A 26,517-nucleotide genomic window follows, 5' to 3' on the forward strand; every position below is an offset into this window, starting at 1 on the left:
CTACGTTTTTCTTTCAATAAAGATAAACATATTTATTATTGTCTTAACTTAAAACTTTGTTTTTTTAATTTATAAATTAGATTATATATAAATAAGTTTTGAAAAGTGTTAAATGCGAATGTCTGAGATAAGATATCTGGAAGGAGACGCGGCGTGTTTGTCTATATAGCCACATGTTATTAAATTTATTATTTTACTCACACATTTCACAAAGTACAAATTGTAGGTGTAAATATTCATAAACTCAACACTTCGGGGGTGTTTTTTTACGTAAAAGGCGCAGTTTCTCTGTTCGCTAATTTATTAGCTGTAGTATAGGCTACATATAAAGTAAATTTTAAATAAAAATGTATGTTCTATTTTAGTCATTTATATTTGACCAACTAAAAAATACATAAGTGACATTAAGAGATTTTATAAAGTTACTTTAATCCATTATTTTAGTGATATTTACAAAGCCCCTGGATATTTTTACAGATATGAATTACGGCTGAAAGGATTAAAAAAAAATCACAACACTGCCTAAATGCGCAAAAAAGGTATTATTAAAGGTATAATAAATATAAATATGTAAAACTAAATAAAGATATCATATGCCAACTGTACAGTATGCATAGGCCTATGTTTTCTTGTTTGTTCTGCGTGGGTTTAAACACTGTTTTTCTAAAGAATAATTTTTAAACTTTATTGGTGGTGGTTGAGAAGAATTCCTCTTTCCATATGTAAAGCATTTTAGCGCAATATACATGTGTCATATTATTGTTCTTAATATATAAGAATACTAATATATATTTACAACATTTTGTAACTTTAAAACATGTATTTTTTATACCACATTAATCTCTTTAAAATATTGATACTTTTAGAAAAACTGACATAATTATAAATATTATGAACAAACAATGAAACTGTGTCAAAATTCGACAACACAAATAATTAAGATAGTCATTGTAAATAGAGTTAAGTGTATTAGGCTAAATTCTCTGTTGCACTTAGTATAAATGCATTGCACACACAGTCATCTTATTAGTTGTATGCGCTGTTATGCTGGCAAGAAGGGGTTGACGTCACTTTGCTGTTTTAATAGCAATGTTAAATATTCGGCAATGCCCTTATTAACTTCTGGAAAAAACCGCAGTGACAACGCATATACAAATTGAGTTTTTTATGCGCCACCTGGTGGATTTTCTGTGAAGCGAAACACATTAAGGGAAAAGGGAAAGTAGCCCCCCCGAAAACACTTGCAGAATTCTGCGGGACTCCGCGAGACGATTTGGCGAATCCCGCGGGAGAAAACGCGCATTTTTAAAGGCCACATCTGTATGGTAAAAGTAAAAAATATATCAAAAGTAAAAATAGGGGTAAAAGTTTGGCCCGCGTCATATATACAATTTTAAAATCTGGCCCCCGAAGAAAAGTAGTTGAAGACCCCTGGTTTAGGGTTAGATTTTAGATTTGCTTAATGAGGTTATTTAATATACAGGTTTCTCCATGTTTTTGTCCATATTTAAGCCATGGTGGTTGGAGTTGGCATTTGGGTTAGGATGTCATTTTTAAATAACAAAAAGTTGTTCTAACTCTAAACAAAAGCGAAAATGGTAAAAAAAAGCAAAAAAAAAAAAAGAAAGAAACCAATAAATAAAATGACAAAAGATTGCAATTTAAGTGAATGATAAGGACTGGCGTATCATATGCACGCCAAAGTGGAATTCGGCGTATGCACTGCACAAGTTTTACACTTCGTGCTATTTATACGATCTTCAGGAGACTGGGCTGGCACGGGCCCCCCATTTTTTTTTTACTTTCTTGAAAGCCTGCGGTGTGCAAGGTACAATTTCCTTAGCTTAACCCACTATTCCAACATTGCAACAAGTCCTGGGAAAGACAAACATGTATTTAAAAAAATTTAAGTATCATCTTCATATATACTTAATTTCATTAACATGTTTAAAGGCATAAAATGTTTGGAAATAATGACAGCAGCCAGAGAAAATATTTTTATGCACATTTGCATTTTACATAACAATGATTAATAACTTATGTTTTTATTTTTAAGAATATTTTCATTTTATGACGACTACTAAAAAAATCTTAGTTACTGCTAACGTTTTAAGTAATGTCCTAGAGCTAGTGAACTAAATATTAATTTCATATCTAAAAATACAGAACAGTTTTTGTATGTGAACAATGCAATTTTATAGACTATTGACAGAGGGGTTTTCCTGAGATTTTTTTCTCAAATGTTTGAGACCTGACAGGGTAAGATGTTATGTGTCTTACCTCCCTTAAACTCATCATCTCTTATTTTTGCTTCCCTTTCCCTGCTTTGCACAAAACATTTCTGATATCCATCACATGCATCAATAGTGATCGGGTGAAAATTTGATTTTCCTTGTTATTTAGAAACTTACTTTAGTCTCGTCATGTTTTCATAAACCAACTCAACTGCATGGTGTCATTGTCTTGTACTTTGTATACGGCTGCGCACGGCAAAACAGACGCACATGGACATGAATTGGTGCGTGCACGCATCAGTGCGACTGCTGCGTCGCTTTTTCAAATGTGAATTGGGTAACGACATTGCATATAGATCCGTTTTGCCGTGATTATCTTTGTAAAGGAATACACTAACTGCTAAAATGTAAACTTGAGATTTACACAGGGGCACAAAAGATTTACACTGGGGCACGCACCCTGCCTACCACCTTAACTAACACATTTTCTACAGGAAACCCTGGGTATCTTATGCTTGCAAAATTGGAATTTGGCGTATGTAAACTATGATAATCACACTGCATGTTATTTGTATGCGTTCCATGAGAATGGACATAGACAGCGACCAGTCACTTACTTTTGCAGCGGGCACACAGGCAAGGAGCATACCTTCAGCCTATTTGACGGGGCTCAGCCCCGGCCCAATTTAAACTCTGCATATGTGTAAGTGGTCCTTATTTGTAACGCTGATTTGTTCTTAAGGCTATGACCGTAAAGGTTTTTGTCTTACCGTGGTGAAGAAGCAACAAAATCACGCGGTTATGCAGTTAACAACACAACAACCCACCCCAGGAAAGCAGTCTTATATTATTAAAACAACAAATTATATTAGCATTAACAACATGAAATTAAAACTGCAAGCAGTGATGGAAGGGCCCTCGCACGCATGTGCACCGCCACTCTATGGCCTTAGTAAAGCAATAAACTAGGGGGATTGAAATTTCAGTGGGTAAATATAGGTGGATATTCAAAGGAACTTTGAAGTGCCACACCTCCTTTGTGCAGCAGGTGGCACTATGATAATTGATTGTTGTAACATTGATGTGTTGATGCCAGGACTCTTGTCAAACGTATGATGTCTGTGACAAATCGGACATTGCATACCTGAGTTACGACAGCTTTCTCATGGCGAAACATCAAATTTTGATAGGCCACCAAGGATGCGCCCCTTTAACGAAATGTCAAGATCTTCACAATTTATCATTGTGAAGTCCCTAAGTTCAGACTGACCAAATATGATGATGATCTGAAATCATTTCAATGAGCAGTAAATCACAGTGTAAAACATGCCATTTCCTGCTTCCAGCAGGTGGCGCTATAACTTTTACTAAATATTGCCATGTTGATGTGTTCAGGACAGGACACTTATCAAACTTGTGAAGCGTGGGTCAGATTGGACATTTTAAACCTGAGTTAGAACAACTTCCTGTTTCTTTGAGAAACACAGAAATTTGGCAAGCCGCCACAGACACACCCTCCATTGAAATGTCAAGATCTCCGCAATTTAGCATTGCAAAGCCCTTTAGATGACACTAACCAAATATAATGATTATCTTTTAAATTTATAGGAGGAGTTCGTTAAAATACGAAGGCCAGAAATGGCAAAATTTGCACTCAAATTACAGAGAAAATTCAAAATGGCTGACTTCCTGTGGGGTTTAGAGCTTTGCTCCAAGAGACTTTTTTGTAGGTCTTGGGGTGATACATGATCCTACCGCATTTCGTATCTGTACGATTAACACAGCGGGGGGGGGGGGGGCTGCTCTATTGAATTTTTGTAGGTGGCGCTATAGAGCCATTTTAACACCCCAAGTTCTGAAGCCTATATCACATGAAAATATTCGCCACCTTTGACACGTGTGCAACATTTCTTAACTTTTTGAGCTCGTTTAGGCTGTCAAAAAAGTGATTCATTTAGCAATCCTTTGCGAGGCCGTAACGGACACGCCCTTTAACGAAAAGTCAGGCCAGGACCCTAATCAAACGTGTGAAGTCGGGGGCAGATCGGACAATGTATGCCTAAATTACAACAGCTTCCCTTGCACGTATGAGCACCGCCACCCGATGGCCTTAGGAAAAACTGTGAACAGTGGGGATATGAATTTTAGTGTGCAAATATATGTGGATATTTACTTAGACTGACCAAATATAATGTTGATATTGTTAAATCTCTTAGAGCAGTGAATCAGTGTTTCCTGCTGCATCTAGGTGGTGCTATGACTGTATCTGTATTTGGCTATGTTGATGGTTTGAGGCCGGGCCCCTTATTAATCATGTGAAGTATTGGGCAGGTCGGACATTGTATGCCTGAATTACAACAACTTCCAGTTTCATGGTGAAACATCAAATTTTGCCAGGTGCCACGGATACACCTTTCAACGAAAAGTCAAGATCTTTACAGTTTATCACCGCAAAGTCCTGAAGATCTGTCTGACCAAATAAGATGATGATCTTATAAAATTTCTATGAGCAGTAAATCACAGTGTAAAACCTGACATTTCCTGCTGCCAGCAGGTGGTGCTATGACTGTATGTGAATAATTCCTTGTTGATGTGTTCAGGTCAGGGCACTTATCAATCATGTGAAGTGTGGGTCAGATTAGACATTGTAAGTCTGAGTTAGAACAACTTCCTGTTTTATGGCGAAAAGCAGAAATTTGGCAGGCCGCCACAGACACACGCTCCAATGAAAAGTCAAGATCTCCTTAATTTAGCATTGCAAAGGCCTTTAGATGACACAGACCAAATATGGTTTTAATCTAATTAAATCTGTAAGAGGAGTTTGTTAAAGTATGAAGCCTGGAAATGGCAAAATTTGCACTCAAACTACAGAGCAAATTCAAAATGGCTGACTTCCTGTGGGGTTTAGAGGTTGACTTCAAGAGACTTTTTTGTAGGTCTTGGGGTGATACATTATCCTATCACATTTCATATGTGTACGTTTACTGTAGCGGGGGGCTGCTCTCTTAAGTTTTTGTAGGTGGCGCTATAGAGCCATTTTTACACCCTCAGTTCTAAAGCCTATTTCAAATAAAAAATGTCACCACATTTTACACGTATGCAACGCTTCATGACTTTTTGAGCTTGTTTAGGCTGTCAAAATTGCTATTCATTTGTCAATACTTTGCGAGGCCACCACGGACATGCCCTTTAACGAAAAGTCAAGGTCGTTGCTATTTTTCATCACACAATGTCTTGAGATTAGACTGATGAAATATGATGTTGATATGGTTAAATCTCTAAGAGCAGTAAGTCACAGTTAGGGCTGCAGCTATTGATTCTTTTTGTAATCGATTTATCTAGCACTGAATCGATCAATTAATCGAGTAATCATATAAAAATTTTGTGTGTGTTTTTAAACATCCAAAATAAAAAATGCATAACGAAAATGACATGGCTGTAAAATGTTCAAGCATTTGGCTTTCATTTCTAAAAAAAACAGAGGTATTTGGCTCCAAACATAAGCCTATTTATTTAAATTTTTACCCATTTAGTGTTTAGAAGTGCCAGTGCCAACAATTAAGCACTTTAATTTATTACTATGCACACAGGTTTTATGCTGTAATCTAGCCCTGACATCAAAGTAAATATCTGGTTTATGTACATTTCTACACCTGCAGCATTTACCATTAGGCTACTAACATATATATCATTTCTGGGGTGAGCCTATTTGCTATATGGTAACAACCTGTGTGTGTGCGCGCACGTGCACCTGTGTTTGTGTGTGCACGCGTGCTGTGCGTGAGAAAGAGTGACACCCCACTCAGGCATTCAGTTGCTTCATTGCATTTTGGTACGGCAGAAATACATACTTTTATTTTCAATAGAATGCTGCATTTGGTTTGCATCACTTGCATTGCGGTGCATTTTAGGTGAAGCATCCGTTCAAAAAACCACAACATCACGTCCCGCTGTATACAGTGAATGCATGCTGAAATTATTGTTGCGTATTGTTACTACATAAAAGTTTAAGCATATGTGATGCATTGCGCGATCGGTCTGACTCGTGTGAGAGAGAACAACTTTCTCATGCTAAACTCCAATAAAACAGAGATTATTATTATTGAACAAAATATGTCAGATTACAAGTTGCCCATAGATGATTGCACTGTGGTGCCGTTTTTTGGTACACACACCTGTAAAGTGCATGCGTGTGTGTGAAGGGGTTCTTTTTTAGGCTATACTCTCTTGCAATTGAACGTGAATACGTTTACTACTTAACTCTTTCCCAGCCATTGACGAGATATCTCGTCAATTAAGAGAAAACGCTTCCCCGCCAATGACGAGATTTTCCGTCTTTCCGCAATACCGCTATTATCCACCAGGTGGCGCCCTTCCGCAACTTTTTAAACCCGGAAGTATTGCCCTATGGCAAGCTGCTGCATGTCTGTGTCTGTTTTAAAGATCGCTCTGAATGGGATCTATATGAAAAGTCCGTCACAAACATGGAATTATCTCTGCTTTTTGCTCAAAATGTGGTGTTTTTGCAGAAACCTACCCATATTTAAAAGCTGATTACAAAAGAACTGCTAAAGGTAGGATGAAACGGTTTTTTTGTTTGAAAGCAGAGGGTCTGTTCTTTCATTTGGTATATTGTATGTTTATATATCTGAAGAAGAACATTTTCTGGAAGGCATTAAACTTTGGTGAAAATCATGAAAAACGCTGGCGCTGGCTGGCAACTTTTTAAAAAATGCTGGCGGTGAAAGAGTTAAAAACATCAAAGCTAAACATCATATCTAGTCAAACCGCATAACGACATCGATACAAATACAGTATGGGATTAAAATCAGCGGAAGCTATGTTACCTTGTTTCATTGACGCTTGGTGAAACAGCAGTGGATGTTTTCGGTTCAGATGCTGAATGTAATGATAATGTAATGATCCCAAACTTTAGACATTCTCTGTCGCTGAAATTTGTCAGGCCGCCCTGGACACACCCTCCAACGAAAAGTCAAAAGCTCCAATATTTAACATTGCAAAGGCCTTTAGATGATACTGACCAAATATGATGATGATCTGATTAAATCTCTAGGAGGAGTTTGTTAAAGTACGAAGCCTGGAAATGCCAAAATTTGCACAGAAATCCCAGCGAAAATTAAAAATGGCCGACTTCCTGTGGGTTTTAGAGCCTGGTTCCAAGGGACTTTTTTGTAGATCTTAAGGTGATAGATGACCCTAACAAATTTCATATCTGTACGTTTTTCGTAGCGGGAGGGTTGCTCTTTTGAAATTTTGCAGGTGGCACTATTGAGCCATTTCTACACACCCACTTCTGACGCCTATACCACATGTAAATGTTTGTCACTTCTGACGTGTGTGCAAAGTTTCATGAGTTTTCGAGCATGTTTAGGCCCTCAAAAATGTGATTTATTTCGTAGAAGAAAAAGCAGAAGAAACTGAGCAAAAACAATAGGGCTTTGCACCCACGGTGCAGGCTATTCTGGCCTGCTCCTCGGTGATCGGGCCCTAATAATAAACGAAGCAAAAACAATAGGGATTTGCACCCACGGTGCAGGCCGTTCTGGCCTGCTCCTCGGTGCTCGGGCCCTAATAATATGTATTTCTATATGCTAACCTTTAGGTTTTTTATATCTTTTGAATATAATAGGAATTATAGAACTTTTATGTCATCGTTTATAACCCATTTTGGCACGCACGTGACCGGCAGATTAATTGCGTTATTTTTGTACTTGCGGATTTATCTTAATTGTTTAGCGATCGCAGAGTAAAATAACGTTTTTCCTGCCGATGTTGCTTTTTAAGTAATTTCGTTCCTTTAAACTTAATGGCAAGTGTATTCACGTTTGGATCCATAATCTGCCCCTCGCTAATATTCACCTGTTCAGCTCTGTTGTGCTTCCAATGATTGTAAATGATACCTTCTATATTTCCAACGCTACATTGATCATAGAACACCACACATTTGTTGTTCTTAACTTCAAGTCCAGACCATTGCAGGAAGCGATCGGTGTATGACAGCATGTTGGTAATGATGTTCTCCTCTCTTGATACTATGAGGATGTCATGGCCAAAAGCCTGAACTGGGTTTGGAGATGTAATGTCAGGCCGGGCAAGAAGACATTTTCAGACCATTTCAGCCAGTGGTTTAAGGCCTGTATGACGTTCACGGCGTGGACACACTATCTTAATCCCAACTTCAAGTTTAACCAGTTTCGTTAGTTGATGTCCGCAAATCACTTGTAGAAATGAATTATCATATACAGTCTTGATTATATGTATACACTGTTCCGGCAGTTTTATTTCATTTAGAGAATGACGCATTATGCTATGAGGTAAACAACCAAAGGCATCTTGAAAATCGAGGAATACCGCATAAAAGCAGGAGGATTCATGTTTAAAATCATCAATGACACACACACACACACACACACACACACACACACACACACACAAACGCATATATCATTGAGGTGATGCTTTATTCAAATGCGGTTGATATTCAAATAAAGTTTTTATCCACCACATTTATTAACGTACGTCCGATCATTCGTACGATGAGATTGGCATCTTACAAATGTTTCTTGAAACTCATGTGAACCTGTTTCGTAAGATGATATTTGCGCATGGATCTCTTGTTTCTATGTTATATTAATAACTGAGGCCCATTGTGTTTGCAGTATGGATTACTATTACGGACATATACAGTACATATGTTTGTAGCTTGCAATTTGTATATTTAAAAGAACACCTGTCTCCTTACAGATTTGGACCTCTTTGATGCTCTTGATGATGATAAGCGTAAGATAACCATTTATGGTACTCTGTATGTTGATATGCTAGTTAAATGCTTACAACATGTCTATTTTGTATTGCCTTTAATATTGTTGCCATCAAATGTAAATTACATTCATTATTTGTTTTGATGTATAATAATATGATTTTATGTGCCCTAAGTACAATTATTTATCTAATCCTTTATTAGCATCTACAAAACCACCAGTGAAACCTGTCCCACCAAAAAACTCAAATACAGGTAACATTTTTAAACTCTATGCACAAAAACATTTTCACAGAATGCAGAGAGTAACATTTTATGCATGGACTATAATTTAATTTGTTTTACCTGCTTTTCTTTTTTACATTTAAGTTGATTTTAGATTTAACTTAATCTTGTAAATCTTGCTAACAGATGATAGTAATGTAAAGTTAGATTAAATGTTCATATCTTATAAATGCCAGTTCATATCTTATACATCATTTAGATTGTAAACAGGATGCAGAATTGTGATTGGATTATAGTGGACTTGGACCTTACATACATGAAGTATACAAGTAAAAACCTGTGCACTGTTTTAACAAATTCTAAGCTTTAATTAAACATGTCTACTCATATCCATTTTAGTTAAATTCAACTTTTTTAATGAATGCAATTTAATCTTGTAAATCTTGTTGACAGATGATAGTCATGTAAGTAAGATGACATGTTCATATCTTATACTAGAGGTTGACTGATATGTGTTTTTCAGGGCCGATGTCGAAACCAACTATTACAGATCAAGTAGACCGATAACCAATATTTTGAACCGATATGTCTGGTGTAAAAATGAAAATTAATGTCAAAATTAAGACACAGGCTCTGACAAAAACTTTCAGTGCTTTGAAACATTTTTAATTCTGACTCTGAGGAATGTTAATTATAACAATCATATTAATAATAACAAAAAAGTGCAAGAACCACCCATAAACTATATATAAAAACTAATCAAATTTTTTTGATTGAATAAATAAATTATTTTCTGATGGATTAATTATCCTTTGGTTAACAATTAACTAAACAATTGTAATATATAAGTGCAAATAATTGCATTGACTTCATAGCTTCATTGTGTATGTTGTAAAAAAAAGCCTGCAAATGTTTTCATGAAACTAGAACATTAATACCATATTAAGGCACTCTTAGTTGGTTCAATAGCCTATTCCTTAAATATATGTTGCCAAGACATGCATTTAAGCATACCTTTGTGTGTATCTGAACATTTATGTGTAAAAAATAAGTCAGCTTGAGAGGTGGCTGTGTGCGCGTGCATGAGAGCTCATTGACAGAAGACCAAAGTACTCAAGTTCTTTAAAATGGCTTGTGACGTATTCCTGTGGGTGGAGGTTAGTCAAAAAACTGTTCTAGTGACGTCATTAAAGCAGGAAACAGAGGGCTGTAGTTCAAACCGGCCGTTCGCTGTAGGCTTTGAAAGGCGAATTCTGTTACAGAAAATAAATTGTCTGGCAGTGAACTTTGAGCTTTATTATTTTACAGGTATTATTTATGCTACTATAGCAACATTACTCACTAACTATGGTTTAAAAGATGGGATCAGAAAAATTGTGACCATTAAATATTATATGAATGTATTATAACAGGTTATTTTAAATAAAAATAAAAATATCTCAACACATCACACATTGTATTACATTTGTATTTTATCAAATATATAAATAACTACTGACTTCCTCACAATAAAAAAGACTTAAAACAGATATTTATTGAAAATGAATAAACATTTAATTCACTTTAGGTTAACAGATTTTACCAAAGCAGTTAGCCGCCTCTACATAAGTTACAACAATCAGTAACATAATCTCTCATAATAGACGGGAATGACTAAAATGTCAGGGACAAGGCAGATGAACCCAAGCGCGGACAATTTCGGTGGTGAACAGAAAAACACTTTAATACACGAAACAAGAAAACAAATGGGAAAACAACAGGAAACATGAAATACAGACAGAAAACACTAAACTGGACTAGACTTGATATTTGTACACTTGACTAAATTTACACAGGAACAACACAAAATGTGCACAGGACTAAGAACACAAGGGCATTAAATAATAAAAACTAAACAAGATAACAAGGGGAAAACAGATGAGGGGATTGAACTAATAATTAAAGGTGCATTGTGTAATTTTGAGAAGGATCTCTTGACAGAAATGAAAAATAATATACAAAACTATAGACTTAGGGGTGTATAAATGACCTTTCATAATGAACTGTTATGTGTTTATTACCTTAGAATGAGACGTTTTATCTACATACACCCTTACATGGAAGTCGCATTTTGTGCCGCCATATTTCTACAGAAGCCCTTAACAGACAAAGTGTTTTTACTAAGTTGTCTCCGACGATGGCATGTTTGTCTGGTGGCGGCTACCGTAGCTTCTCTATGTGTTTCAAAAGCGAGGGGTGAGCAGTGGACTGAGCCATTGGTTGCAATTCGCAACCTCACCACTAGATGTCACTAAAATTTACACACTGCACCTTTAAACAATGAATGGGGATAACAAGGGGCGGAGACAGGAGGCGAGACACCGAAGGCACATGACCCGATACACAAGGTCAATGAGCCTTCACATAGAACATGGGACTGTCAGAACTCTGCCCTCATGACTAGACATAAAATTTAAACAAGACTTTTGGAAGGATCCTGACATAAAATATATTTTTGTTCTAAATGAAGAAAGAAAACAGAAATTGATAGAATAATGTTAGACTGAGGTAAAACCTATTGACAAATAAATAAACATTTAATTTGCTTTAGATTAACAGATCAGTTTAATGCCAGCTCTCAGTTTTTAAAACAATTAAAAGCTATCATATTCTCTTCATGGAAATCATTAAAATATATATATATTTTCACATATTAAAGTTACTAATGAAGAAAGAAAAAATAAATTGCTAGATTAATGTTTGACTCTGAAGTGAAAACGAAATGACAAATAAATAAGAATTTCATTCTTTAGGTTATCTTACCACAGCAGTTTAATGTATATACTATAGTATATATACTATAAATATATTATATATTTAAGCAATATCGCTCGAGTAGGAGTGTGATATAGCTCTATATCATCACGGCTGTGATTAGGCCAGAGGCACGAGGCCGCAGGCCGAGTGCCGGAGGCAATCACAGCCGTGATGATATAGAGCTATATCACACGACTCCGAGAGCGACACTGCTTTTATACAACAGTTCGACGGCACACGTTTGAAAAACGAAAACTAGAAAACAACAACGGAGTTATTTTAAAAGCCTCTTTGTTTGAGAACTACTTCTTCCGCCACGGATTTGAGGGCGGCCAGAATGACAGGTAAAACTTTCGGCTGCTTTGAAGCTCATAACAACTCAATGGACGGAAAAGCCGTTTCTTTATATTACCGTTTCTTGGTCACAAAGTGTAGTTTTAAGATTAGTTCAGTCGAGAATGTATCTGTATTATATTTAAATCTGCAGTCGATTAGTAAAGATAGCGCCTGTTTGAACGTTTGCTTAGTGAGATTCGGTACAAATGAGAACCAAAGCATGAGCGGACATCAGTGTTCACTCGCCCCGCTGACCACCGCCCTCTCTGGGCTACATTTCTGAAAGGGATTCCCCGGCTCTCATGTTGGCCTTGTTTGTTTATGATGATCGTCAAAATGAGATCAAATCAGCAGTATTTGGTGTCATGATCAAACTTGTACTTGTTTTTTTATTCATATTTAGTGTCTTGTGTGTTGTTATTGTTTTGGCGCGAGGTAAAAGTTAATAAAACTATACTTGTGAAACGTTACTATTGCTTTCTCATGTATTCTTAACGCGATACGAGCACTCGATTATTATTATTAAACTTTGTTCTTGTCAGTACTATACAAAACGGTTTTTATAAATGTCAGAGAGATGTTTTTGCATGCTGCTTATAAATATACCAGTGGCGATATCTCATAACATGTTTTAATAGTCACGTCACGATAAAGTAAATGATCAATGTCCACATTTAAAAGCTGCGGGGCTTACCTGCAGTTCCACGGTGTTTTCGCGTTCTGATAAAAGATATAGCTCCAGAAAAAAACGAGTGTTTATATTCCTCTTTCCAAGTGTTAAGCGTCCACACGATGTGACAAGACATTTCTCCCATTAACTTTAACGTAACATCCAAGAGCGCTGATCTTTGACGGAATAATACTTCTGATTGGGGATTCACAGACTGATTTATGAGCTAGTAAACTAATGAGACACACACACGGAGAGTGATTCACACAGCGCGTCTGTGTTTTTCCATTCAGAGATGAGCCTGCTTAGGACCTCCATTCACTAGGTGGCGGAATAATACGAAAGGTGAAGCGGTTACAGTGCCGTTATCAGTACAATATCGTATAGCTCTTAGCCAATCAGATTCGAGAACCAGAAAGAACTGTTGTATAAATATTTATAGTATATATAATATAAATAAAATAAGGTTAGCCTCTTAGGTAAAAACAAAATGACCGTTATTTTTGAAATTTACGTAAATTTCATGCTTTTTGCTGAGCACAAGAGAAAGCGTGTACTCGTGAAAAGCGCGGGGTAAGACATGCACACAGATGTGCACATGTTCCCAGAACATTACTTTTTGGTTCCCAAAAAAATAACCAAAACATAACCAAAAACATAAAAACCTGTGCATTGTTTTAACTAAGCTTCTGTTTTTTGTAAAGCTATGTATGTATATACAGTATATGTGTGTGTGCGTGTGTGCATGTATGTATGTATGTATGTATGTATGTATGTATGTATGTACAGTTGAAACCCAAAGTATGTGAACCCTTTGGGCTTACTTGGATTTCTTCATAAATTGGTCATAAAATGTGTTCTAATCTTCATGTCAAGTCACAACAATAGAGAAACACAGTCTGCTTAAACTAATACCGCACAAACATTATACATTTTCATGTTTTTATTGAACACAACATGTAAACATTCATAGTGTAGGGTGGAAGAAGTATGTGAAACCCTAGGCTAATGACTTCTCCAAGAGCTAATTGGAGCCAGGAGTCAGCCAACCTGAAGTCCAATCAATGTGATGAGATTGGATGTGTTGATTAAAGCTGCCCTGTCCAATAAAAAACACACACCCGTTTTGAGTTTGCTGTTCTGAAGAAGCATTGTCTGATGTGAACCATGCCTCGCACAAAAGAGCTCTCAGAAGACCTACGATCAAGAATTGTTGACTTGCATAAAACTGGAAAGGGCTACAAAAGTATATCTAAAAGCCTTGATGTCCATGTGTCCACGGTAAGACAGATTGTCTACAAATGGAGAAAGTTCAGCACTGTTGCTACACTTCCTAGGCTTGGTCGTCCTGTAAAGATGACTGCAAGAGCACAGCGCAGAATGCTCCATGAGGTGAAGAACAATCCTAGAGTGTCAGCTAAAGACTTACAGAAATCTCTGGCACCTGCTGACATTTTTGTTGACAAATCTACAATAAGGAAAACATTAAGCAAGAATGGATTTCATGGGAGGACACCACGGAGGAAGCCACTGCTGTCCAAAAAAAAAAAAAACATTTGCAGCACGTTTGAAGTTTGCAAAAGAGCACCTGGATGTTCCACAGCACTACTGGCAAAACATTCTGTGGACAGATGAAACCAAAATTGAGTTGTTTAGAAAGAACACACAACGCTATGTGTGGAGAAGCACACCAACATCAAAACCTCATCCCTACTGTGAAATATGGTGGAGGGGCCATCATGGTTTGGGGCTGCTTTGCTGCCTCAGGCCCTGGACGGATTACTGTCATCGATGGAAAAATGAATTCCAAAGTTTATCAACAACTTTGCAGGAAAACTTAAGACCATCTGCCCGCCAACTGAAGCTTAACAGAGGATGGACGATGCAACAGGAAAACGACCTAAAGCATAGAAGTAAATCAACAACAGAATGGCTTAAATACCCCTTCTGGAGTGGCCCAGTCAGAGTCCTGACCTCAACCCGATTGAGATGCTGTGGCATGACCTCAAGAGAGCGATTCACACCAGACATCCCAAGAATATTGCTGAACTGAAACACTTTTGTAAAGAGGAATGGTCCAAAATTTCTCCTGACCGTTGTGCAGGTCTGATCTGCAACTATAGGAAACGTTTGGTTGAGGTTATTGCTGCCAAAGGAGGGTCAACCAGTTATTTAACCCAAAGGTTCACATACTTTTTCCACCCTGCACTATGAACGTTTACATGTTGTGTTCAATAAAAACATGAAAACGTATAATGCTTGTGCGGTATTGGTTTAAGCAGACTGTGTTTCTCTATTGTTGTTAGGGGTGTGACGGTCATTATATAACCGTGAGACCGACGGTTATAGTTGAACACCGTCATTAGAACTCTATAACCGCCAACACCGTGTTATTAAAATATATATAAAAATATTGTCATAAAGAATTTTTAAATACTAATTAAAAACAATTGTTAACAGTCTGTGTTACATCCCCTATTTCTCACGCAGTAAAAAATACGGAGCGGAGCAGACACTGACAACGCGCTGACATACAGGACAGACCAGGTTACTTTTCAGTTACTTTTTAGATTAAAGATATTAACCAAAGTCTCACCTTTTAAATAATCTCTTCCTTCTAGTTAATTTATAGCATCAAATAAACATGAATGACCATGAGAAGGAATAACCGCGGAAATGCGTCAGTAAACACCGCTTTTCAAGTTCAAATCCTCCCATGCTAATCTACGAAGTCTCCTGAAAGCACATTCACTGCTACTTGTCTTGCTGTTCATTTTAAATAAACATAGAGCAAGTAGCTAATCAGTGTCTAGTCTATTTAAACGCTGGTTTCACATCACAATCGTGAGCACTGAGCAGCGCGTATGCAGAGAGTGTTTGCCGCGCAAGGCCATTGTGCTTTACACCGGCTGCGTTTGCAGCGCATACTGTGCAGTTTAACAACAGTATAACAATCTCAAGTTCACATTACTTTATTTTACCTGCATTTATGAGCAAAACCTCTTCAAGACGCTTTTTAATCCACATTGTTTTCGTGCTGTTCTGGTCCGTGTAATGACAGATATAGACACAATTACAGACATAAAAAGCCCAATGCACAAATCTGTTTCCCTGAAGATTATTAAGATGATAGAGAGATGATTAATTTATACTGGGCAGAGAGTGACAGCGTCTTCTGGCAACAGTGTGTTTTTTAAATATTTCATTGCTTTCTGTTAAATTGCTTAAAGTTATTACTGTTTAAAACACACTTGGCATCACATTCATGATTTTATGGTAAAATTACACTTTTGCGTCAATCCACGAGCATTTAAACCAGCAAAATGCACAACCCCCCCCCCCCCCCCACCAAGACGGTTATGTTACGAACCGTCACATTTGACTCACGTCATAACCGTCATCACCAATTCTGAAACCGGCACACCCCTAATTGTTGTGACTTAGATGAAGATCAGAACACATTGTATGACCAAACAAGTCCCAAAGGGTTCACATACTTTTTCTTTCAACTGTACATACATACATTTATGCACACGCACACATGCACACACACATATACTGTATACTGTACATGTATGTATGTATGTATGTATGTAATGGTATTACAGTTGTGTTGTGATTGATTTGGTTGGTTGGGTATGTATATACAGGGGTTAAATTGTGATTTGTTATGTGGGAGCTCTGTGGGGAGGGGTACTTCAAGGGGTAACATGTTTAATACTGATGACAGCAAAGCCACTGGTGTGTTTCAATGATATTCTAGACTACTGATCGGATTTGATAAGTTTCAGCTTTAAATCTGTGTCAGAGGTTGACCCAAAATATTTTAAAAAGAGCGTCTGAACTTTAAATGATGCAAGTCTATGAGTTTAAAACCCTATATCCATTTGTTGCACATGTCATTATGCACAATTGATCAAACTATGATGGAAGTTAAAAGAATCAACCTCCTTGAATAATTCTAGGCATAAGATAGGCTACCCAAAAAGACTTAATTAACAAGAAAAGGTACAACACACAGTACTGTATCAGCAACAGGTCTTAGAAATTAGCCATAGAGATTCTCTTGACGCTTGAGCGCGGGTCGCGGGAGAGCGATTGGGACATTATGGAATTATATTTACGCAGGCACAACGCCTTAAAACTAGCTGGCCTCTGTTACAACAGCGAATAACATCATGTAGTAGTCTTAATGCATCACTCGTTTGTATCGCGTTAATGATCGCAAGGTAGTCAAAAGATTAATGGATAAGTGTATTGTTACCTTATTAGCAGGGTATCTTAATTACTTTAAAAGCTTGTCATTTTATTTTTAAGACACAAATTTAAGATATTTTTAAGAAAAAAATTGAGAACTTCTTAAGAGATGTTTGAGAATTCCGCTTAGGAACATTCTTACGCACTTCTTATAATTTATCTTAAGAACTTTCTTATTTTTTGTCTTAAGAATGTTTTCCTGAATCCGGCCCCAGATTCTATTGGGGTAGGGGAATGTTTGTTAAGGTAATTTAAAATGTCAACATTGGCTCTCAGAGGTCATGCACCCTGCCTTTAATTGTAACGCTTAGGGGTTTCACGATTCTCCAAATCCTCGATTCGATGACATTTTCGATTCTAACGTCACGAATCGATTCGATTCTCGATTTTTTACTTTTTTTAAGACAAAAAAATGATAGGCCACTACTTATTATTATTATAGTTACACATTAACATGCACATTGCGTGCTTTACCTCGCATCAGGTTTGTGGGCTTCACTTTACGGCAGAGGGCTTGTAGAGAGAGGATGTTTCTTGTACGCACATGGACTTAATGCGCACGTCTTGGACTCCTAGCATCTGAAATTAAACCGGCGCATCATAAGCAGCTGCGTTTTCACGTCTATCCGAAGTCTAAACATAAACTAAAGTAGTAATCCTTACGTATTTGTTTAGTTTTATGCGAGCTGAGGCAAACTATCCCTTTTGTTTAAAATATAACCTGCTGCATCTTTGCGCCTCCCTCACTCACGTGCAGAGAGCTGCACTCTGTCCGAAGTCAGATCACTAGGTAGTAATCCTGTTTATGATTTGCATTTCAATGAGTTGTAGCAATACATCCCTTGTGTTTAAAATATAAATCGCGTTTCGCTGGATCAATGTTTTTAAAGGCACCTCTGAGAGGTTTATTCTCTCCCGCTTGGCAAGCCGACCGGAGGTGACATGAGGGCATGGCAGCATCGACGATCCCATTTTTTTAATTCGAAGTTCGAGGTTGTGACTTAATTTCGATCGATTCCAATTTAAAATCGAAATCGTGACACCCTTAGTAACGCAGCTACTTTACATATTTATACAGGGTCGAGCAATCTGTGCTTTTGGTCTTTTTCTCTTACTGTTAGAAGATGAACTCCTGTGAATTTGTGAAAAATGTTGTTGTGTTTTGGATAAGATTTTGAACAAAGAGTGTTTTGGAGGCATAAAAGTAAATTTCTTCATCTTATGTTTAAGTCACCAAATCTAATCTTATCTTATTTTAATCACTGTCTTGTAACCTAAAACATAACACCATTTTGTCATGGAACTCCTAGTAACTTAGCTGGGATTGAAAACATTTCTACACAGCAGAGTTAGTTTTAACACAGTGTTACAACTAAGCCTCCATACAATGATAATAAAATGAAAACAATTGTAAATACTATTTTTCATCAAAATGATAACTTTTAAAACAATATCAGGGAAAATAACTGACAATTATCTTTTTTTGTCTTAATTGTGCAGCACCTTTCAAAAAAATCTATTTATATGCATTGATGCACATTACAAGGATGGTTAGATGAAGGATCATGGATGGATGAATGTGTGGATATCTATTATAGGCAGATGTATAAACAATACCCACCTTTAGTATATAGACAATACTTTATTTAATTATTTGTGTTTAAACCAAATTTTCTAGTAGGTTTTACAACAAACTCTCTGTTGGTTACAATTAACCCCACCTATGGTGTAAGTTATAACGTTTGCACTACTGTCAGTTTTGGTGTAATTGTACGATAACGGCAGGTCCCACACACAAACTTTAAGTGTTCATTTGTAGAAGAGATGGGTGTGTTGATTGTTTAAGAAAAATATTATTCTAACTTAATTATTTGTTTAATGATAGAGCCAAAGTCAGAAAGCATTAGGTTGTATGGCAAGCCGTTTTAACTTTTATTCGTTGAGTTCTTGATATCAACAATTCAATTTTCACTAGTTAAAATTTTCATTATTGACATCAGAAATTACATTTCTACTAGTATCAATGGCCATTATTGATATTAACAATTACATTTCCACTAGTAACAATGTTAATTCTTGATATCAGCAATTTAATTCTTGAGATCAACAATTCAATTCTTGATATCAACAATTCAATTCTTGATATCTGTAATTGTATTTTCACTAGTGAAATATCACCATAGGCTGGCATTCAAATTCAATTCTTGATATTAAGAATTACATTTCCACTAGGAACAATGTATGGCAAGCCGTTTTAACTTTTATTCATTCGTAGGATATGAATTTGTGATATCAACAATTCAATTTTCACTAGTTAAAATTGTAATTCTTGATATCAGATATTACATTTCTACTAGTAACAATGGCAATTCTTGATATCAACAATTACATTCCCACTAGTAACAATGTTAATTCTTGATATCAGCAATTTAATTCTTGATATCAACAATTACATTCCCACTAGTAACAATGTTAATTCTTGATATCAGCAATTTAATTCTTGATATCAACAATTCAATTCTTGATATCAACAATTCAATTCTTGATATCAACAATTCAATTGTTACTAGTTAAAATGTTAAGTCTTGATATCAATAATTCGATTGTCACTAGTGACAATTTTAATTTCTGATATCATGAATGGGATTGTTACTAGTAAGAAAGCCATTTTAGATATCTGAAATGATATTGATATCAGAAATACAATTTCAGATAACAAAAATTAACATTGTTACTAGTGACAATCGAATTATTGATATCAAGAATTAACATTTTAACTAGTAACAATTGAATTCTTGATATCAAGAACTCGATTGTTGATATCAATAATTTAATTCTTGATATCAAGAATTGAATTGTTGATATCAACAATTAACATTGTTACTAGTGGAAATGTAATTCTTAATATCAAGAATTGAATTTGAATGGCAGCCTATGGTGATATTTCACTAGTGAAAATACAATTACATATATCAAGAATTTAATTGTTGATATGAAGAATTGAATTGTTGATATGAAGAATTAAATTGTTGATATGAAGAATTAACATTGTTACTAGTGGAAATGTAATTGTTGATAACAAGAATTGCCATTGTTACTAGTAGAAATGTAATTTCTGATGTCAAGAATCAAAATTTTAACTAGTGAAAATTGAATTGTTGATATCAAGAACAGAACGAATAAAAGTTAAAACGGCTTGCCATAATAATGTTAATTCTTGACATCAATAATTAAATTATTGATATCAAGATTTAAATTATTGATATCAAGATTTAAATTATTGATATCAACCATCGAGTTCTTGATATCAACAATTCAATTGTTACTAGTTAAAATGTTAATTCTTGATATCAATAATTCGATTGTCACTAGTAACAATGTTAATTTCTGTTATCTGAAATTGTATTTCTGATATCAATATAATTTCAGATATCTAAAATGGCTTTCTTACTAGTAACAATCCCATTCATGATATCAGAAATTAAAATTGTCACTAGTGACAATTGAATTCTTGATATCAAGAATTAACATTTTAACTAGTAACAATTGAATTCTTGATATCAAGAACTCGATTGTTGATATCAAGAATTGAATTGTTGATATCAAGAATTGAATTCTTGCTATCAACAATTAACATTGTTACTAGTGGAAATGTAATTCTTGATATCAAGAATTGAATTGTTGATATCAAGAATTAACATTGTTACTAGTGAAAATGTAATTCTTGATATCAACAATTGAATTTGAATGGCAACCTATGGTGACATTTCACTAGTGAAAATACAATTACAGATATCAATAACTTAATTGTTGAAATCAGGAATTGAATTGATGATATCAAGAATTGAATTGCTGATATCAAGAATTGAATTGCTGATATCAGGAATTAAATTGCTGATATCAGGAATTGAATTGCTGATGTCGGGAGTTGGCGTTGTTGCTGGTGGGAATGTGGTTGTTGATATCAAGAATTGCCATTGATACTAGTAGAAATGTAATATTAAAATTTTAACTAGTGATAATTAAATTGTTGATATCAAGAACACAACGAATGAAAGTTAAAATGGCTTGCCATAAGGTTGTGCCCTACTCTCCCCTACATGTAAAGTAGTCAGTGTTAGGGTTGCCGCGGTGACAGAATTTTCCCACCGGTTAATCAACGCGTCACAAACCCGGTGTTACCGGTTTCACCAGGTGGGAGGGGCTTATAAATGTGCATGCAGACGTGCACATTTTACTTTCACTTTTGAATTACGCAACTGTTTAAATGCAGTGCTTGCGTACTTTGCGTTAAATCGCGTATGCATTTGCGTGCAATGCGAGTGCAACAGCTGGTAATTAAGTTAGGGTTAGGGTGTTAGGGTTAGGGTTAGAAAGTTTGAAAGACGGTGTTGCGGTGGGCAAGTGATCTAACCGGTGAGAGGCTGAAGCAGCGGTAATCACCGTTTCACCGACTATCGCGACAAGCCTAGTCAGTGTAATTCCCTCTTTAGGATCCTTTAGATTTTGATATGTGTATGATTTTAATACTGGTAACCTATTTCATTCATTTTTGTATTGTTTGCAGATCCAAAGAACCCATCTGGAGGTGAAGTATTGATTGTAGCTTAATTCTATTTTCAAATCAGATTTTACATTAGTTTTATATCAACAGACTATGTCTATGACTAAGTTAATGTCATTACCATCCAAATTCATGTATATGTATGCCAGGTGATAACCCATGACACTGTGAGATTTTAATCACGAGTGGCACAAATGAATTTGATATGTGAATTTTATTTTGGTAACCATTTGCATTCATTTTTGTATTCTTTGCAGATCCAAAAAAAACATCTGAAGGTAAAGTACAGTATTACACTTTGTTTGATTTGAAAATATATTTTTATATCAGAACACTATAATGTCAATAGTTAATGACCCATGACACTGTGATTTGCATTAACAGATGGCTTTGATTTATCTGATGCATTGGGTCCAGGTAAAAACAGGTTTATGTGTTTTCACCTTGGGCCTGTTTGGGTTGTGTGTAATTTTCACTTCTGTCTTGATTGCAGTTTGTATTGTGTTTGTTGCAATGCCATTTGATCTAACACTGAAGTCTGAATCTTGGTGAATTCTCTCACAATCCTCTTTCCCCGCCAGCGTTTTTTAAAAAAAGTTGCCAGCCAGCGTCAGCATTTTTCATGATTTTCACAAAAGTTTGAAAAAAAAATGCCTTCTAGAAACTTTTCTTCTTTAAATATATAAACAAACAATATATCAAATGAAAGAACAAAGAAAACCCTCTGCTTTCAAAAAAAAACTTTCATCCTACTTTTATTAGTTCTCTTTTTATCACCTCTCAAATATGGGTAGGTTTCTTCAAAAACACAAAATTTTGAGCAAAAAGCTGAGATAATTCAATTTTTGTGAAGGACTTTTGATAGAGATCAGATGCAGAGCGATCTTTAAAACATACACAGAGATCTTTTTCTTTCATGTGAGGCGCTACTTCCGGGTTGTGGATAATAGCGGTATTGCGGAAAGCCGGAAATTCTCGTCATTGGCAGGAAAGCGTTTTCTCTTAATTGACAAGTTATCTCGTCAATGGCGGGGAAAGAGTTAAGGAAGATTTTTTGATGATACCAATTTTAACAAACACCTTTTGGTCAATAATGATAATGTGTCAATTGTTCATTCACTTAAATAAATCACTGTTTAATTTATCAAAGTTCAGTAAAAAAAATAATTGTAAATTTAGTGTAAGAGCATGGTTTATTAACATCGTTTCCACCATTGTACCAATAAAAAGTGGGTTGAGAATCTGTAAGGTTAGACTTTAAGGTTTACTAGCTAGTTTATTGTTAGATTATGCAACAGACTTGGGACCAGATTTATTAACAACTTTAGATACCGCAAATCATCTTTTTGTAGTAAAAACTAACTGTGCAGTGAAAAATTTAAAAGGTGGACAGTTATTTTTGCGACCGTATTGTATATGCATTTGTAGAAGTTTCACTTACATGCACAAAACTTATAGGAGGAAAGTACAGTATTTAAATAATAATGCAATGCGATTTACACACAAAAAATTTACTCAAGCTCTTCTTAGACATGACACATTAAAATTGTGTTCAATTAATTTAAAATATCTAATTGAGCAATAAGTCTAATTAGTCTAACAAAAATGTATATGTACTATAATTTATTGATTTCTTTTCAATTGCATTAACACAATTAGTTTAGGTTTGGGTTCAGACCATACATAAATGCTAAACCCGTAGACTTTTAAACAATGTATATAATGTAATATTAGCAGCATTAAAAAACTGACGTCATCCCGCCCGCGAATTGGTGTGCGTTGAGGGGGTGAATTTGTATGTGTGTGTGTGTGTGTGTGTGTGTGTGTGTGTGTGTTTTAGCAGTCATTTGCCATTGGGAACGAGGTGGCTAACCGCTATGCTAATTAGTTTGCAGCATGATTTCTCCTGCAAAGACAGTGACCACCTACCATACTTTTCAAAAGTTATAAGAAATATTTAACTGCTTTATTTTACAATTCTACATGAACTAACTTACTAAGTAATAGTTTTTTTGCCAAACTAACCAAGACCGGGCCTTACCGACCGGGCCTTTCTGACCAGCCTACCCCTGAGTCTCCACCACTTTCCCAAGATACGACGGACCTCCTGCTAGCTTCTAGCAATTAGCATGGTGTCCACAAGCACTATACATCCCCCGTCGGGTCTACATTTCTGTAATTTGCTTGATTTGACTTGGCATTATAATGCATAAACCATTAACTCTTTCCCCGTCAGCGTTTTAAAAAAAAAAGTTGCCAGCCAGCGCCAGCGTTTTTTATGATTTTCACAAAAGTTTAATGCCTTCCACAAAATGTTCTTCTTCTAATATATAAACATACAATATTCCAAATAAAAGAACAAACCCTCTGCTTTCAAACAAAAAAAAAACGTTTCATCCTACCTTCAGTAGTTCTTTTGTAATCAGCTTTTGAATATGAGTAGGTTTCTGCAAAAACACCACATTTTGAGCAAAAAGCAGAGATAATTCCATTTTTGTGACGGACTTTTCATAGAGATCCCATTCAGAGCGATCTTTAAAACAGACACGGACATGCAGCCGCTTGCCATAGGGCAATACTTCCGGTTTTAAAAAGTTGTGGAAGGGCGCCACCTAGTGGATAATAGCGGTATTGCGGAAAGACGGAAATACTCGTCATTGGCGGGGAAGCGTTTTCTCTTGATTGACGAGATATCTCGTCAATGGCGGGGAAAGAGTTAATAATAATAATAATATATAATAATATACAGCATATGGTCTGTATTGCTCACGCGATACCATTGCGCATGCGCACATGACGTTAGTAGTGGGGCATGGCCAAAGGAGCAGCAGCTCATAAATATGTAATGACCACCTCAAAACGGCACAATCTGAAAGGCACTGAAACAGAGGCTACTAGAGATAAGTACGAATGTTATCCAAGCTATTTCGAGCAAACAACTTCTGAAACATGTTTTATGGAACTCATACACCTATTTAACTTCGAAAGGCAGGCATAATATGGCCACTTTAAGTTGTGGATGTAACGTACTTCTCTCAATGAGCACTAACTGTGTTAATGCCTGTCTGGAGATCAGTCTCTTCTCACATGCCCATTCAATGTACCATATGTTGTTATTATTATTATTAGCATGCTAACATGTGCTTATGCTAATTAGTATGATATAGAAACTTTTTATATAGAATAACTGAATTTAGTTATTCAGACTACACTAAATTGAATTATTCATACTACACTAAATTAAAGTATTCAGACTACTCTAAATTGATTTATTCAAACTACACTAAATTGAGTTAATGTTGAGTTGGACAAACTCAATATATTTTTTATTGTGTAAAACAGTTTTTTTATAAGTAAGGGCCAGTGTTGGGGGTAACGAGTTACAAAGTAGTTACAACGGATTACAGTAACTATATTATTTTTTTGGGTAACGAAGTAAAGTAACGCATTACACTAATAATATTGGTAACTACTTTACTAGACTATAGGAACAAGCTTTCCTGCTTTACCCAAGCAGTGTTTGTCTGGGTGTAAAGTTATATCTGCCTAAGTGGTGCGTGCATGCGTGTGCCTGTACGTGTGCCGTTGCCATAGAGATTGATTTTGACGTAGCTGCTGGTGCAAAGGGGAGCGGGAAAGGAAGCCGGAGGGTTTCGGCCACTGGGGCGATATTCACATTAGCGGGTCGGGTTGGGGCGGGTAAAGAAATTGTAACTTTAATGCGGGGCGGGTTGGGGCGGGTCATTAAAAACAAAATAAAAAAACTGATATGTTGCGTCTAATTCCCTGTAGCATATATATTAAATATTTGGGAACATATATTTTTACATTTAATTACGTTCTTTGATAAGGTTAAATTACGTAGGCCTATGTCGCAACGTAACTTGCGCAACGTAACTTGATATCCCCAAACCTTTGACGTCACGGAAGCGCCAAGTAGCTCCCGCTGGCTGCCAGCCACAACAACAAAACAAACGGAGAATTAAAAGATGAAAGACGATCTGCAGGAGAAATTAAGGTAGGGAATTTGTGAATAGATAATACAAATGCTGCTTTTTTGTGTGGTGATCTACTTTTAAAATGATAAAGCCGACAAGTTCTACATTCTAAAAACACTTTAAATGCGTGGACTATACTGCATATATTTCTACATTGGATTTAGGGATGTCACCATTACTCTATTTGCTTGAGGAATAAAAAAAAATCCTGGAGCACATGTCGAGTACTGTTTAAAATAGCGGAGATTTAGTGAAACAAACTTGAAAGAAAATTACAATAGTATCAGAAGCATATATCAGCACAACGCTGCCTCTCTCTCTCTCTCTCTCTCTCTCTCTCTCTCTCTCTCTCTCTCTCTCTCTCTCCCTCGTTCGCTCGCTCGCTCTCGCGTGCTTCAGCTCGTGCATGAAAGCAAGAATGCGATGCAATTGCATGCTTGTAAATTTCGGAAGTTTACACGACTGATCTGCAGCGGGCAGGCATAAGATTTATAAAAACACATATGAGAAGAAAGGCACAGCAACTCAAAAAGACTTAAGTGTTTCACAATTACTCATAATGCCAATTTTCCCGTGGAGGCATGAAGCAGCATGAGAATACACAGTTAGCTTATGTGCGATCTACCGGCATTGCCTTTGCGATCGATGTATTGGAC

At 36.1% G+C, this 26,517-nt stretch overlaps 1 protein-coding gene across 14 annotated transcripts in view; it reads left to right on the forward strand.

Annotated features, from left to right (window-relative positions):
• The window catches only part of cd99 (CD99 molecule), a 120,406-nt gene that overhangs the window by 17,819 nt on the left and 76,070 nt on the right, over nucleotides 1-26,517 (forward strand). For 5 of the 14 annotated variants that reach the window (XM_073863608.1, XM_073863604.1, XM_055205251.2 and 2 more), the window contains 5 exons: nucleotides 9,000-9,035; nucleotides 9,220-9,270; nucleotides 21,867-21,887; nucleotides 22,121-22,141; nucleotides 22,248-22,280. In XM_073863608.1, the coding sequence (XP_073719709.1) occupies nucleotides 9,000-9,035; nucleotides 9,220-9,270; nucleotides 21,867-21,887; nucleotides 22,121-22,141; nucleotides 22,248-22,280 (162 nt within the window). The remainder of the gene's footprint in view (nucleotides 1-8,999; nucleotides 9,036-9,219; nucleotides 9,271-21,866; nucleotides 21,888-22,120; nucleotides 22,142-22,247; nucleotides 22,281-26,517) is intronic. The other 9 variants (XM_073863638.1, XM_073863641.1, XM_073863630.1 and 6 more) reach the window with 5 other exon arrangements.

Source organism: Misgurnus anguillicaudatus, chromosome 3 (assembly GCF_027580225.2).
Source record: "Misgurnus anguillicaudatus chromosome 3, ASM2758022v2, whole genome shotgun sequence".
NCBI lineage: Eukaryota > Metazoa > Chordata > Actinopteri > Cypriniformes > Cobitidae > Misgurnus > Misgurnus anguillicaudatus.